This window comes from Strix aluco, chromosome 4, assembly GCF_031877795.1.
Source record: "Strix aluco isolate bStrAlu1 chromosome 4, bStrAlu1.hap1, whole genome shotgun sequence".
Classification (NCBI taxonomy): Eukaryota; Metazoa; Chordata; class Aves; order Strigiformes; family Strigidae; genus Strix; species Strix aluco.
Genome location: NC_133934.1, coordinates 53,484,998 through 53,502,299, shown reverse-complemented (window position 1 = coordinate 53,502,299; position 17,302 = coordinate 53,484,998). Strand labels below are relative to the sequence as shown.

The 17,302-nt window shown below is 39.2% G+C and overlaps 1 protein-coding gene across 4 annotated transcripts in view; it reads right to left on the bottom strand.

The window, feature by feature from the left end:
- Positions 1-17,302, bottom strand: part of SMARCAD1 (SNF2 related chromatin remodeling ATPase with DExD box 1) — a 45,213-nt gene that overhangs the window by 13,876 nt on the left and 14,035 nt on the right. For 2 of the 4 annotated variants that reach the window (XM_074823108.1, XM_074823109.1), the window contains exons 5-9: positions 15,570-15,633; positions 11,024-11,112; positions 8,936-9,025; positions 8,206-8,284; positions 6,344-6,735 (exon numbers count right to left, since the gene is read on the bottom strand). In XM_074823108.1, the coding sequence (XP_074679209.1) occupies positions 6,344-6,735; positions 8,206-8,284; positions 8,936-9,025; positions 11,024-11,112; positions 15,570-15,633 (714 nt within the window). Of the gene's footprint in view, positions 1-5,586; positions 5,621-5,708; positions 5,759-6,343; positions 6,736-8,205; positions 8,285-8,935; positions 9,026-11,023; positions 11,113-15,569; positions 15,634-17,302 lie in introns of those variants that run through there. The other 2 variants (XM_074823111.1, XM_074823110.1) reach the window with 2 other exon arrangements.

Genomic DNA, 17,302 nt, shown 5'->3' with positions numbered 1-17,302 from the left:
GAATCTGCCCAGAGCTCGCCATTACTTGGTCCCAATTCTAACTGTACCACAAACAGCACAGTCAAACTGGACTCAGGCAGAGTGGGGAAAAAAAAAAAAAAAAAGAAAAGATTTAAGGGATAAGAAGCTTCCCAAAACTATGTCAGGTTTTTTGTGGTCACCAAGTACTGACAGACCCAAAAGATCAGCAAGAATTATTTTATTCTTTTCCATTCTTCACGTTTCAGTGTTGGAGAATTTCTTCACCAAGCGAAGAGTCTCCTAAACTCTTTCTTCTTGCAATGAACCCGACTTCCTGTGAAGTCTATGAAACAAACTTACACAAATCTACCAGGTCATTAGCACTTGACAATACATTTTCATCCTGACAAGGTTTTAGTACCATTCAGTTTGTCCATTTTTTTGCATGTGCAAGTTTTAAGTCAGTATTATCCTCATTTTAAAGAGGGACAAACAAGATAAAACACACAAATACTTTTTCTAAATGTCATAGCCAACAAGCTGGTAGAGGACAAGTCAAGACACCAGAATCTCAATTTAAATACAAACTAACACAAGGCCTGGCCAGGGCTCCTGAGTGCACTTGGTTTACTAAGATGAAGCACACCAGTATTTGAATCAAAAGCTTGCAGCTGAGCCATGTGGCCAGACCATATCCAGTATCACTGGGGCTCCCTATTCCACAATAGGGTGTTCCCTCCCATCTTGGCTAAGAGACCAAGTGCTGCAACTGCTCTGCCACCATGTACTCATCTTCTCAAAGTACATGTGTTCCCACCTTGACCAAGGCTAACTTCCTTCACTGCTTTGTACTCCAAGTCTACTACTAAGAGCAGAGGTTGCTTCACTCATGTTTGCTAGAAGATGCCTCTAATCTAGCATCAATTTTTATTTAGTTTTCTAAATAATGGCTCCATGTCACAATCCTTCCTACAACAATTATGAGCAGTGCTTTCTCCAAGAGCTCTTGATCTCTTTGTTGTGAGAATTGCTACTCACAAGTTTCATTCTCACAACCTTGTGCCAGCCACAGACCTACCACGTGACACTATGCCTTTAATTAAAAATGAATTTTCCAAATTTTTCCTTCTAAACTACAAAGCATTATTAGTTTTCACGCAGAAGCCTTACTCCACCCCTTGCTTTCTCAGGTCCACACTAGTTGCTTTCTATTTCATTACTCTAAACTTCGTATCTTCATTACAATATGGATATTTTCCATTTTAGAGCCAAGAAGCCTGAAGTTATGTTGAAACAGGCCCTTCAGGCCCATCAGCTTCACCTGGATTCCATGTAGGGCCATCTACAGAGAGTGTAAAACCTTCTAATAAATTTATTTCTGCAGTAACTGGGGTCATATTTGTAATTATAGCATTTTCATGCATATTTATGCATAAAGTTATTTCACTGTGAAAAACTGACATTCCTTTTTTATTTACGGATTTAAAGAGTTGAATAATAAAATGATTATTTGGATTTGCCATTCTTTTGTTAAAACAGAAGTAATTTCCACATAGAATTCCTGAATTTTCAATCATGTATCTGTTAAAACTTAGCATCAGACTTCACAGGCATATATTCTCCTAGAATTCCTTCCCTAAAAAAAATGAAGGGGTCATAGGATCCAGCTATTGCATGTTAATTAATAGATCAATACTGCCACATTGCGGAGTAAAAGCAAGCTTTGTTAAGCTGAAGTGCACAAGCAGGCTATGCTTTGACTCCAAAAAAAAAAAAAGAGTGAGGCCCTCTACTGACAGCCTGCCATTACTGTTTTGGGGCTTTTTTGATTTGTTTGTGGCTTTGTTCCATTTTAAACAAAACCCAGAAAGTTTACCAACACTCAGATTCAACCAAGCTAAAGCACACATGTCAACACCTATGAAGAACTTTTCTAAATAGACACCTTTATTTAGAAATAAAAAGATGTAAAGGCAGCAATTAAAAAATTTCAACATTTGTTTTGATGCCTAAAGCTTTGGCTGGCATGAATATAAATCCTGTAATCTATAAAGGCGTGGAGAATGAAGCCATCTGTTATTAACAGAAATTGTATTGTTTTATGTCAGCACCTTAACATTCATCTCCAAGTTACAACAAGAAAAACTTTAGCCACTGGTTTACATATGAAACACACCACATTACCCTGTCACGCAGAACACAAAGCAGATCCTCAGGTGGCCTTTGGTTTACTAGAGGTTCCTACATCCACCCAGGTTCATTTTTTTCAAATAAAGTCCAAAAACGTGAACCCATGAATTTCTACAGTACACTGCTGCAGCAGTGCCCCACAGTGCATAACCACCATGCCAGCATGCTCTGATTGGCCTTACTTTACACCACTTGAGGGTGATTTAGGACTTCACTTTACTGCTTAAGGGTAAAAGTCAGCCTGAACCTCAATCAACAAACTTCAGTTCCACTTTAAGCAGTTCCCTTTCTAACCTGATGCATTTGCTGCTTCCCTTCGGTTTGCTTTGTGGCAAGGTGCTTCTGGATTTCCTGCTAGTTTGGCTTTCGTAGCAGTTTGTACATGTACAGCCAAACAAAATGAGAAATAAAAAAGCTGAAGCTACCCTCAAGTTTATATCTCCTAGCTCACATACCATTGCAGTATACAGACTATAATGGACAAGTAAGTCCATCTTTGACTGCTGAGTTCTCCCATTCCCCTAAAAGGGATAAGCTAAATATATGCTATGTCAGAATTTCCATGCAATATTTTGCGTCAGTTTAACTTGTGTGTACTCCTTAAGAATCTGTAATTAAAAGTTACGATAATAATAAAATTTAAATAAAAAATAAAGTTAATTAAAAAACAATAGACATTGTTAAATTTACATTAAGTCTTTAAATGCTAAAAGAGATGGCTTATTTTCTGATAGAGTAATAATGTGAATGACAGAAACGAGAGGATACAGCAAATCTCATACAGATACATATGTTTCTACACTAAAAGGAAATTCAAGCAGTTAATTATAAAACTTAAAAAAAAAAAGAAGCTAAATAGCATTAAACTCCCTCCAGTTTATACCGCTGCATTTACCAGAGGCAGTGTGAAATTGCGTTGGGCATACACAACAGGCCAAGGAACAGAACACTTGCCCAGACCACAAAAACTCAGCTGGGCTCCTTCTGGAGCCAGTCTTGCCTCTGCCCTTGTTTCCTGGCATGCACTGAACACAGGCAGGTATTGCTGTTACCTGACTGTTTACAGGCTGTTTGCTGAGGAAATGGTGCTAAGAGCTGCCCTTTCCAACACTGGCCAATTCCTACAGTCTGGAAAAGAAAGCGGTGTTATAATATAAGTAAGCACCAATGAGTTCTTTAGAGGAGTGAGGGTGAGGAGGAAGGGTGATGATGGGTGCCCAGAAGTACTTCCACCAAGGAAAGAAATCATGCTGCCTGTCAGCCTGCAATGTGTGCCAGTGGGGTGTCACCAGGACCCCAAAGCAAACAGGAGAGGAAGGTGAGAAGCCAACATAGGAAAGGACCTACCAGGAGGGGAGGTATCTCTAATGGCTGTCGGTTCACTAATGGATGTGTACCCTGAGGAGGTGTCAAGCATAAAGCCGGTACAGAGCAGGCCTGCACTATGAGAAGAAAACACCACTGAACACTGGCCCCTGGCACAAAAGCTACCTAACATGTGACATCAGACCAAGACACAGGGAGCTGAGCTTTCCTCTTCAGTCTGTCCTGCAGTCTGCTCTGAACCCTAGTCTTCACCTTGCCCTCCCCAGCCAGCCATGTTCTCGGTGCTCCTCCCTCCCTCTCCTCTTAGCTCTCACAGCCCCACTGTCTGCTGACCGCCCTTTTTAGCTTGCCTACCCCTGCACTCCCATCTGCTTCCCTTGTGTTATAATCCTCAATTCCCAGCCAGAGAGAGCTGCTCCTCATGAACTTCTGCTCCGGCATCTCCCATTTGGGCATCACACCTCCTCTTTTGTCTCAGCTCCACACTCGGGTTTGCTTCTACAGCACAGGCACCTGGGATCACCCTTCCAAACCTTCCACTCTCAGAAAGCAATGTGCAATTTTAAGTTGTGAATATGAGGAGTACTCAGAAGGGTGCTTCCTCGGAGCACACATCCCAGTCTGTTTTGTTACCTACTACTCTCCCTACGCACACAACACTCTGGAGGGAGACCACAGGTCTTTGCACAGAGAAGCGTCACTTCTCCAAATGAGGAGGCAGAGAGCTAAAGCCTCAAGGACATACCCGAGCACCCTTTATTCAAGTTAGTATTCAAAAGCAGGAACTCACAGCTAATCATCTCCAGCACTGAAGACTGGATAAAACTACCCTCCTGGAAAATGTAGCTTATGGGCATTTCTAAATTTCCAAATGAATTAATCTTTGTGTGCAAGGACTTTTTCAGCTCTCTCCATTTTTTTTTTTTTGAGAACCATGTTTGTTAATTTTTTTTCTATTTTAAGTGTTACTAGATCAAGTTAAGCACCTGTCAAATATATGCTCCAAAGAATAAGTATTTCAAGCATTCTTAACTTCCCAAGCTTGAAATTCACTTAAATCTCTCTGAAAAAAATCTTAGTCCAACTTAGAAAGCTTGTCTAGAATGAAAAAAGTCATTTTAATTTACTTTTCCCTGGAATAGGATGTTTGATTTCCAAGGAAGTAGGCTTTACTCTTAATCTCAGGCTGAGCGCCTTAAAATATTCCTCAATTCTAATAACGAACAAGTGTTAACAACTTCTAGTGCTTTACATTGTGTTACAAAAGATACCATTACAGTAAAGAGACCTTATAATTAAGCCAATTTCTTTAATGCTGAAACTGAATCAGCTCTCTCCATTATTCTACCACTCTTATTAATTAGTAGGAAAAATGTTGGGTCACTGAGCTACTGGATCTTTATAAACAATTAAATCCACACTGATATGAAACATCTGCTAAAACCTGCTGCAAACTATTTCTACTCCAGGCAAGTATTCACAATACTACATAAACATACAGTTGCTGACAGCAGCAATCTTTACGAAAGAAAAATTTTGAATGTGAACAGGCCCATGCAGCTTTTTTTCTGTTAAATATTCTACAAAGAGAAAAGGAGAACAGCCCTGTAGCAAATATTTCTGCAAAGAATTAAGCTCAGGCAAAATCCAACAAGTTTAGAAAGGAATAGCTGTGTGACAGATGTTCTGTGAGAAGCCAAAGGCTTGGGGCAAAACGGATTTCTTTTGCAGCATACCTGCACCCCGTATTTTTTTCCAAGTATCCTCCTCTTGTCGCCCCCCCCCCCGCCCTTGCAACACAACATACAAAGATCATTTTGTTTTCCCTAAGAATCTGTTTAGTATCTCTTACTGTTTTGTGGTAAAACATTTTACACACCAAACAATAAATACTGTTGTTTTACACATATAGAAGAAGTTCTATTCTGTCCTGAAAAAATACAAACGGATCTTGCATACATCAGTGGGGGAGGTTTCAGAACACATATTGATGAAAAAAACATACCAATTAGTCTGTAAGAAGGCCTACACACAGTTACTGCTTTAAAATCCAAAGGACTAATAAATTAAATCAAGAAAATCTGCTGTAATGCACTTCAAATTTCTTACCAGGACATTGGTCTTATCAGGTCTGATGTCTTGCAGTTAACTGCATGAAATGTGAAGACAACAAACAAACCATGGGAAACATTTGAAAGTAACATCCCAGTGACAGTAGATAATCTACTTACCAAGAGACAGCATTTTCTCTTCTGTTGTGGATTGTGGTTTAGCCTTCTGATGCTTTACCCTCTAATTAATAAAAACACAGAAGCTTGCTCCACTAAAAAATGGCTGCACTGCCCAGCTAGCAAAACCATGCTAGAGACTAAGTTGCAGTAGATTAAAAAGACCAAAAAAAGACGACTGTTTCTTGTATGAAACTGAAAATATTCATGCTAGCACCTTCAGTCATGGAGCTAGCCTGGAAGCTGCTGCTGCTGCTATTCAAGTATCTGCAGCAAAGGTCCTGCCACGTTCTTGCCTCCTGCATGGGTTTTCAGTTACAAGAGCTCAGAACAGGCTAGCAAACACCTCCTTCCCAAGTGAAAGCTCTAATTTCTTCTTCTGCAGGGAAATCAACCAACTTTCTATGCTACAGAGTGAGTGACAGTAATGTCAGCCAATCAGCTTGAGTTTTCCAGAAAAATCACCCCTTAATTCATTCAAAATCAGGTCATATGACACTATTTGAAACGCTATTGGCTTAGGAGGAACATAGCATTTTAGCCTAATCAGGATAAGGCCACCCATCTAAGCCTCCCTAGGCTGAAGCCACCTTGACTCTAGGCAGGCTGGGGATAGGAAAAGAAGAATGCAGACCTACCAGAGCCTCCCAGCTGTTAAAGGGCCGGAGCGCTATTATCTTCTGAGCCTTTTTCTGAGAACACTGGGGAATCAAAGTCAGTTCGCTTGGGGAAGCATCCTGCAGGAAGCTGAGGATTTTCACTTTGTAGCCATCCTCCATCACTTCATCACCACTGCTGTAGTCCTCATCAAGGGAGCTACCACCGTCTTCAGAAGCCGACTCATCCTCCAAGTCTTCTGTTTCTCTTTTAGTACTCCAAATGCTCCTTTTGCTTTTGTCTTTTTTCTGAAAGCCATTCTGCTCTTTCCCAGAAGATTTCTGCTTCGGCTTCTCTTCACTCTCATCACTTCTGCTCTTGGCGGAGGCTTCGGTCCAGTCAGAAGCTTCACTTTTGGGAGGAAATTCCATGCCTATGCATGCAATATAGAAGGCAACAAGCCAACGCATACTGGTTAAGGGTGAATTAAATCCCACTGTTATTCCAAAATAGCTTTATCTATATAAGACACCATTCTAGTATTTAATACACAACTCAACAGCAGGTGTTACTAAAAGAAGAGTGGAGCAAACACCATGCAAGTCTGTTTAAAACGTAAATAGTACCAACTGTGAGTATACGATGAGCAATGCTAATTTGTATACTGCTCCAACAGCAGAAGGTTGTAAGTAACTATCTTAAAATACAGGTGACCAGTGCTATGTAATATGCAGGAGCTGCAGAAGCTCCGAGGTAAGAGCAGATAGTTAAGAACTTGGATGTATTGCTGGGATGAAATACTGGTCCCACTCCACCCGACTGCAGAGATATTAATTCTGCTGATTTCAGAAAACAAGCCTGCTTTCACCACAAAAATTTTATTTTTTTTCAATTTTAATGCATCTCAGTACAGCATTAGAGGTGGGACAACAAAAACATGCAGTTATTGAAGAAACTATAAGAGTGAGGTATTTCTGACCAAAATAACCATTCTAAAATAGGATAGATGCTATTTAACAGAATGCCAGCAAATCATTTTCACAAATGGCTTGTCTGTTTTCTTTATTCCTTCTCTGGAAAAAAGCACTTGCAACACTTTCTGTTCTGTCCAATCCCAGTTTGCTGCTGATCAACTCCAACCACAACGTCTACATTCTCAGAAGCAGCAGCAAGGACCCCACCTCATGCATACTGGTAGCTCTTTCCACTTGTAAAGAATCCAGTTAAGAATACTATCCTATCCCAAGAATACTTAAATAGCTGATGCAGCAAAACATATACACATCTGACAGCTGTGTAACACTCTGGAAAGTAACCAACTCATTAAATAATATTTAAGTCATAACTCAGATTTACCTGGAATCCCAGTTCTTGCTCCCTATCACATTTAATGCACTCATATTTATAAATTGGTTGCATAATTTAAGGCCTATTTCTAGTATTTTCCCTCCCAGAATATATTTTAAATGGATAAAATAGCATATGTCACCTATCCCCTATGCAGTTATTTGCAGTTACTGATTTACAAACTACTGGTTAAAAACAAAACTTATTTTTAAACAAGCACGAGGGAAGCAGGTATCAGCTGTGACACATTTCAAAATATGTTTTATGATATACCCATAGGTAATTACAACTTCTTATGTAAATCTGTATTAGCAAGGCAAAGATTTCTCTACTTACAGAGCAAAAGATAAAATAATCATGACACTTAAAAATACAGAAAAATTGAATTTCCTTCTTTCATCCTCCTGATAATACTAATTTCAAGTATCACTGCAAGTTTCTAGGCATACTGCTGTCAGGACTGTCATTGCTGGACACTAGAAAAGATTTGTATCAGTTTATCTGTTTTATCTTGGGTTATGGATTATATGGATTATAAATCTGTCTTTATCCTCACCATCATCTGCAAATACTCTCAGGGCCTCCAGTGCTTCATGAAACACCCAGTTATGTTCCTGAAGTACATCTCTCAGTTCCTAGTAAAAGATAAGAAATTTTATATTGTAAGATCAGCAAAAACTAAATTTCTGTGCATAACAGCATTAAGCACCAACACAATTTTAATTGCACGAGACAAAGAAAACCCCTGTAAATCAGATGATTCAAACTAAAGGAAATCAAAATGAGAAAACTCCTCAGTTTATCTTTATACACTCAGTTTGGCAAAGCTGCACTCCACTTTTCAAAAGGGTAAGAACACACACAAACAAGCTTTGCTTCCAACAATTTAAAGCTCAGTAGTAAAACGCCCTGACCAACTGCTGAGTATTGTCAGGTATTAAGCTAATACAAAGCACACAGTATTTCTAGTTGTCCAGGGGAGAAGAGTGTGAGAGGGAGGGATAATTTCCCCATGTATTTTTATAATAGGTCAAATTTGATTATGCCAGGCTTGTCACGGGACCAGAGAAGTAGGATGAGAAGTTCCATATAGTTTATAGATTATATCCAACTGCTCTCAGTTCAGGGGAAGTTACATTCCAAAAAAAACAACAGTGAAGACCTTCCTACCCTTGGCTCTTTCCAAGAGCGCTGCTGGTATAAGGACTGTTTCATTTGGACTATCAAGAGCTGCAATTTTCTTAAGAAGTCAGAACCTGATGTGCCATCAGGAGTCATGAGCTCACCTCCTTATCCAATCCAGGGAATGTATTTTGCAGCTTCTTCACAAGCATCTCTTGTCTCTCCCACTGTCTTTGGGGTTCTGACTCATCCAACTACGTTAAAGAAAAATACATCTATTAGGTTTAATGTAAACTCCAAGCATAGAAACAGAAAAAAAAACAATTAAAACCCAAACCTAATCAATATTGCTTATCCTTAAAAAGCCACTCTAAATAAAAAAGCACTTAAGACAAATCCAAGTTGCAGAAATGATTCCTCATACATAGCCAATGATCAAAGTAAGACCAAAACTTACAGAAGCATAGAAAATGTCTACGGTCATGGCATTCTTTACTTAATAAGCATACACAGTGCAAAGTTACATACCAAAATATAAATAGTTTAGAACTACTTAGTTTGTATTTCTTTAAAAGTTAGTAGTGTTTCTGGATGATATTTAAGGCAGAAGATGGCAGGATTAACAGTCAGTCAGTTAGATCAGATTACAAAGAGTGCAGTGTTTAAGCCACCAGAGTCTATAAACATGTCAAATGGTGTGTTTATATGAAGAGTTAAGGGTAAAAAAAAATCCACAAATACTGTGTCACAGCACCATGGAGTCACATCAAAAGCTGGCAAAAGTTTTCATCAACAATAGCTTCACTAACAGCTACTATCAGCCTGCAAAAAGGGAGGTTTCTTATGAACAAGTGCGAAAACTTCTACATGCCATGAGATGCTCTGTATGTATTCACCACAAAGAATTACGCAAGTTTCTTCATAGAGCTTTGAATGCAAAGTGGTTACAGATCTACTTATCTACAGCAGATGCCATCAGGTTTGATCAATATTTACTTCACTGAATGATGCTATTTGCTGAAAGAGCACAAACCAGATCACCCAGAAGCACTCTGACCAACAAAGGATACGGCTCCTTTCCTCAATGAGCCTATGGTATTAAGAGTACAGCCACAGTACGTACAATAGCTGGCAAAGCATGCGCTAGTCTTAGGAACCAGCTTAGGAACCAGAGTAAAAGCAAGAGCAAGGAAAAAAAACCCTGCAAATTTTCTCACTATAACTCCTTACCTCAAATTCTAAACACCTGTGTTTCAGCTTTATTTTTCCCAATCCTTCCCCTTTTAAATGTAATGGAACTGTTAAGCACAGAAACCAGGTCCAGTGAAGCGTTGTTTGCTTGGCTGCCTGGTTAATAATTGAGTAAAGTCTCCTTCCTGTTGTTGTGAAGAACAACAAACCCAAACCCCAGCAAATCTTGCCTCACAAAATTCACAGCTCTCCTCCAGGAAGCAGGGGAATATCTGAGTAATAATATTTTTGCTTTCATGGAAAACTGTTTTCTTCATTTTGTTCTGATCAGGGACAATTATTTGGTTAAATTTCAACACAAAGATAGTCACCGTCCTCCATCCAGCCTCCAGTATTCACTGCAGAATTCCCCTTCTCTACCATGAGGGGTTTCCAAGGATATCTGGGATGCCTGGGAGCTGGCTTCATGACAGCACTGCAGGACTGTGCATAAGATCTGCCAAATACCAACCTGAATGCACCAGGATCGTTACATAGTTTCTATTTATTAGCAGTGGTCAAAGTAATCATTCCTTTAAATGTAACCAATTCATTCCTTCTAAAAGGTTTCCCTGAGCCATAGTTTCAAATATACATGTAAACAACATTACTTCTATAAGACAGAAGAACAGAACAGTAGCAACAGATGTTGAACTTCATCTGTTTGAGGAAACACAAAGAATGACCTGATGAGAGAAGGTGATACATAGCCTTTAACTCCCACTGATGTTCATAACTGAATGGTACTCAGCGCCTCACACACTGCTACCTGCCATCAACCACTTCCACAAAAGCAGTGAACAGGCTATTGGGATACAAATCCACAAATATTAAAGAACAAAGCAGGTAATTACATTCAAAAATGCCACGGACAAGAAAGTAGAAAAACCTCATTCAGATTGCAAGATTTGAATTTGATTGGATTTTCTCATAAAACACACAAAGTTCATGACACTGCTGTCATTGACCAAGTCAGGTAATTCCACTTATTTTACAATGCAGAGAGAAAAAACAGTACTTACATAATTAGCTTTAGGCTTTTTTGTGACTTGCTCATTTCTGGTTTTGCAATTTGTGGGAGAACCTTCTAGTTTCCTTTTGCGAGAGGCAGCTTTAAAAAGAATCAAGACAGAAGAATTAATTACTTTCATTAAGTTTACTCCAAAACAGTAGAATCATTCAAACCAACTATAGTAGCTACTTACTAACTGCACAAGGTGCTTATCAGTCTCCATAATAGTTTCCTATTATAGTCCACAGATACACTGAAACTACAAGCAAAGCAGCTGCTTGAAAGTACATGTTTATTTACCTCCAAGTTTTCTTTAGTAGTTTGGCAATTAATCAAGCAATTACCTCTCATCTATAAAATAAAATGCTATTTCAGTTTTTTTTTTACATTTTTTAATTTGTTTTAGTAATTGCCAAGTGTTTCACACACAAATTGCATAAAGGTATATGCCTGTCTGCTTTTATTCAAGCTGTTTTTGGAAAACTGGTATTTAATCAAGGCTGAAACCCAATTGTGAGCTGGAATATGTATGTACATCACTGCCAATCTGGAAGTGCTGATGACTGATTTCTGGCTCAGCTGCACACCTGAGAGGTTACCACCAGTTTTCAACGTTAAATCCAAATGTCTGAAAGAAAACTATGCATATTAAGTTGGTGATAACTAAATATCAGTGATAACCATATTGCTTACGAATGGTTGATATGAGCCAGAACTTTCTGAATATCTTTGGGTCCTGGTGATTTATCAAGAGATTATCATCTTAGCATTAAGACCTGCCCAGTCAGGTGGATTTTCTGACTACAGCCACGCACAGCTCATGAAGGCAAGAACACATTACGACTATTTCTGTACATCAGTTTTGCTTGAAGCAGCAAGTGTTACCAGGCCAAATTATTATAGAAGTTCCTAGTCCATGATCTGAAACAGTACTGCAAGTTGTACCTTCTTTGGAAGAATACCTGCCTGCAGAGCTTTGACATCCGATACCAGCATCTCTGGCCAACCTCCCCTCCCAGACTGCCAAAGGAGACCAGTGAACAAGCATACACACACAAAAAGCACGCTTGCTTTCCAATCTAAAAGACTACCTGGATGATCAGAACAGTTTTAGTTGTGGAAAATTAAGTAGCCACATCTCTGCACAAAAAGGCATGAATCCAAAACACAGCACTGTACCAGCTACTAGGAAGAAAATTAAATCTATCCCAGCTGAAACCAGGACAGAGAGCACAGCATTCTCCTGGTGAAACTGGCTGCTCGAGGCTTGGATGATCGCACACTTTGCTGGGTAAAAAACTGGCTGGATGGCCAGGCCCAAAGAGTTGTGGTGAATGGAGTTAAATCTGGTTGCCGGCCGGTCACGAGTGGTGTCCCCCAGGGCTCGGTTTTGGGGCCACTCCTGTTTAACATCTTTATTGATGATCTAGACGAGGGGATCGAGTGCACCCTCAGTAAGTTTGCAGATGACACCAAGTTGGGTGGGAGTGTTGATCTGCTCGAGGGTAGGGAGGCTCTGCAGAGAGACCTGGACAGGCTGGAGTGATGGGCTAAGGCCAACTGTAGGAGTTTCAATAAGGCCAAATGCCGGGTGCTGCACTCCGGCCACAACAACCCCCAGCAAGGCTACAGGCTGAGAGGGACCTGGGGGTGTTGATTGACAGCCGGCTGAACATAAGCCAGCAGTGTGCCCAGGTGGCCAAGAAGGCCAGTGGTATCCTGGCTTGCATCAGAAATAGCGTGGCCAGCAGGGACAGGGAAGTGATCTTACCCCTGTACTCAAGCACTGGTGAGGCCGCACCTCGATGACTGTGTTCAGTTTTGGACCCCTCACTACAAAAAGGACATTGAATTACTCGAGCGTGTCCAGAGAAGGGCAACGAAGCTGGTGCAGGGTCTGGAGCACATGTCGTACGAGGAGCGGCTGAGGGAACTGGGGGTGTTTAGTCTGGAGAAGAGGAGGCTGAGGGGAGACCTCATCGCCCTCTACAACTACCTGAAAGGAGGTTGCAGAGAGCTGGGGATGAGTCTCTTTAACCAAGTAACAAGCGATAGGACAAGAGGGAATGGCCTCAAGTTGTGCCAGGGAAGGTTTAGACTGGATATTGGGAAGCACTTCTTTACAGAACGGGTTGTTAGGCATTGGAATGGGCTGCCCAGGGAGGTGGTGGAGTCCCCATCCCTGGAGGTGTTTAAGAGTCGGGTCGACATAGTGCTTAGAGATACAGTGTGGTTGGGAACTGGCAGTGCTAGGTTAACGGTTGGACTAGATGATCTTCAAGGTCCTTTCCAACCTAGATGATTCTGTGATTTTGTGAGAGGCATCTGTAATTACTTCCACTCTTATTTGCTGCTATCACTACAAAAAAACCTTATTACTGTGTCTTCCCCCATGATTACAAAAGAAATTTCTGTCTGTTCAAAAAGCAGTCAATATCCAACAGGTTTACATGAGGCTTCACCTCAGAAGCACCCTCATTGATTTCATGGTTTTCAAGATGTACAGAAAACACCACCAGAAAAATCAGAAGCAGCAGGTATTATTATCTTTCATTCATACACATATTTTCAGTGTGACACATCTAATCTCTATACCTGTAAGTCATCTCTAATGCTTCTTGTTTTAGTTATATACAACTACGAAATTCAAGCTATAAATATAAGTTTTTGCCATTTTGAAAGGACAAAAAAATTTGAGGATAACTCAGCCACATTTTTTTAGCAAAGCCACGCTTCACAAAACTGCATCTTGTCCCCGACCTCTCACACAGTCAACGCTTCACAAGTAAAGTGCATCATAAATTGACATAGATAGGCAGATGTTCAGTAATGTCTCCATTTTTAAAATATGTGTCCAAAATGAGGTGATTTATACCACCACTTTCAGGCATGCTTACTCCTAACTAAATATTTTATACAACAGCTGTGATTAGTGAGAATTTTGCTGCCAAGATCTTTCTATGGGCTCATATTGAAAGGATGTGAAACAGCGTTCTTAGATCAACACAAAAATGGCCAAAAGGCAGGGCCTACATACCAGAAATCAAAGTGGTTTAGTTCAAACACTGAACTGCAACAAAGTTTAAGGATATATACTAGCTTAAATTGGTTTCATACTAATCAAAACCCTTAAAAAGTAATCATAGCCTTCCAGGAAGGGATTTTCCAGGAGCAGTAGCATGTCCCTCAGAAATATGCCAGCTTTAGTTTTCTATTGCCAGCATCCAGGAATTCCCATCTATAGAATCTGGTCATGCACACATAACTTTGAAATGTTGGTCTGGTTAGGTAAAAATCCCCAAACAAAACACAAAAGCAACCTGTTATTAAAATTAGTCCAATGTTTTCAAACTTTCTGATAATTGTTAAAAGTCTTTGAAGTTGTATATAAAATAAGATGATGAAAATATGATAAGTACAACAGGGGGAACCAAATTAGCAAAAAATCTTCTACTTTAGAAGGGGACTAAAACTGTTCTCCCTCAGCACATGAGCTTCCTAGACATACTGTTTCCAAATCCTTGGGATCCAGCATGAACCACTTAGAACAACTAAAATAATCAAGAGTGAACAATAAATAGCTTTTCTCCTTTGTATCCAAACCACAAAGATTTCTCAGAAGAACCATGGACAACTGAACAGCAAACAGAAGGGGACTGATGAAACAGATCAACTTTTTACAATTACATAAATATTCATACCAATCTTCCACTCTTCCCCCACCAGTCCCAGTAAATCAGTCAAAAAGATTAATATAAGACAAGAGATTTAACCCTGGACTTGGGTGATGTTAAGAAACAAACTGAAAGCCCAAGAATGATGACCCTTTTACATGCTTATCACTTTACACACTCCCACAGTCATGTGCTGGGTTTTCTGGTTTGGGTGGGGGGTTTTTTTTGTGGTTGGGTTTTTTTTTTTTTTGATAACAGCATGAGACTGCATAAATTCAGATGCAGAACAAAAAACCCTAAATAAACTCTGAGGGCTCAAAGGCATGGTTTGATGGCTGTTTTGCTAGAAAACCGTAGGGATTTGTCTAATGTTTAAGACTAATAGCTCTTATTCTGAATTACAAGCAAGTCTTGAAGTCAGCCTGATGAGAAAATTGTGATGGGCCTTGACACAAACAGTATCTAGTTATGAGTGGCTACATACTCCAGTATATTTTTTCCATAGCACCAGATTTCTCACCTACAATATTCAGAACTACTATTACTAACCCATTACTATTTGTCTCAACTTCCGGGCAAAGAAGGAACCAGCAAGAACAGAAATCACTTAAGGTCCCACATGTAAAGCAATCCTGAGCTTCACAGAACAAATTCCTCTTTTTTGTTCTATTTTTGGATTTTGGTCTGCATCCTCTTTCCATCTTTCCCCCTTGCAAAGCCTGTAATTCAGTCTTGTGTTATTACACCACACAAACAATAGCATAACTTTTAGCATATCCTTTACCACTTTTTAAATACCTCCCAACCAAGTTTACTTCACTGAATTAGCTACAGCTTCTAAAGTTTTGTGTGGGTTTTTTTTTTTTTTTTTGTTAAACATACCTTCGTCATTGAACTTCAAACCAGCAGCTATTGCTTCATCCATTGTGCATGCTGATTCTATCAACTGCAAAAAAAAGTCAACTGCTAAGTGGTGAGATTTAATCCAGTTGAACAGAGGAAGGCAATGATAGATCAGTGTGATTGAAATACACTTTAAAAAACACTGTAAAAATACATGTATTATAATATCCAAGAACAAAATTAACAGGTAGCAAGTTAGCTAGACTGATCACAAGCTATATTTGGAAACACTTTAAAAAACCTACTGGAAAACATTTTTAATGCAATCTCATTTATTATTGCTTTTTTTCCTACTTCACAAACCTACTGCGCAGGTTTACTTAAAAGCTTTTTTTCAAAAACTATTCAGTGTTACTATCACAAGCCCAGATGATCCAAAAAACTAATTTCTTAACTCATCTGTATATGTTATGTCACATTGGGCAATTTCCTGAAAGCACATGCATGAAACTTATAACATGCCTCAAAGTTTATCTATACTTCCTTGCAGTCCTGGATTCTTTCTCTATCCATGTGTTACCTCAAAATAATCATTTTTACAAATTACTTGGATGTTGACACTTTCAGAATGCCTTTTGCAAGTGAGATAACAGCAACAGAAGCAAATGGCCTAAAGGTAACAAATACAAAAAACACGAAAATGAAGTTATGAAGAATCCTGATTCCCAAGTATTTGTTCATGTTTGTGAAGATCACTTTACAGTTTTGCTATAAATAAAATTTCCTTTTCAAAAAACTCATGATTTTTCTTCAGTAGCCTTCATCAGTTGTGTAGGGTTTGTCAGGACAGACTTTTACATATCCTCCATGAAGGAACAATAGATCTGCCTAATATTCCTTTGCCTTCCTTCAAAAACATTGTGGATATGTAACTGTGGACAAAAATTTGCACAACTTCTATGGACCAAGTTCTGCTGATACAGAAGCTATCTTACACTCTCCTGAGAATAAATATCATCAGCACTACATTACCACTGAGTAGTTAAAAACACCCCTGAAGTCACAAAACAGCAGTCAGACACACCACATGTCATTTCTAGCTAGTTTCTAAGCTACAATGAACAGCTATCACTCTTTGGTTTGAATGCATTCTATGTGGTCAAAAACTGAACCTTCATACATTCTGGACATCTACAGTGTAAATTTTATTACAACATCCAGGAGAAAAATTCCAAAACTGCTATTTGCAACTCCTTTCTTCCTAAAGTAGAAAGCCTAAATATTAAGCTTGATCCACTGGGGAAAAAAAAGCACCCAGCAAGGACCACCAGTAAAATTTCTGTATTTCTTTAATGACATTTCAACAACTAGGAAACTTAAACACATTTAGCTTTGAAAACTAAAGCCAGTGAAAACCTAGTTACATATCAGCACTGAAAAGTAACCTTGCTAGAAATGTATTTTACTGTACTGAAGATATTTCACTTTAGTAAGTTACCATAATATTACTATAGATTTGTACTGTACATCGGACAATGGCCAAGAGCATCTCAGGTTCACATGCAGCATAATCAAAATAAATTACAGTAAGTTCAAACTTACTCTCTTTTTGCCTCACTGGAAGTACTAAAGGCTTTACATATCAAATTTCATAAATGCAAGGGTGCAACATTTCATCTACTGAAGATGATAGCAATAATTTCACTCATTCTGCATTGAATCAGTTAGCTGCATTCCAACAACAGCAGCTATCAATAGTTATCAACCAAGAC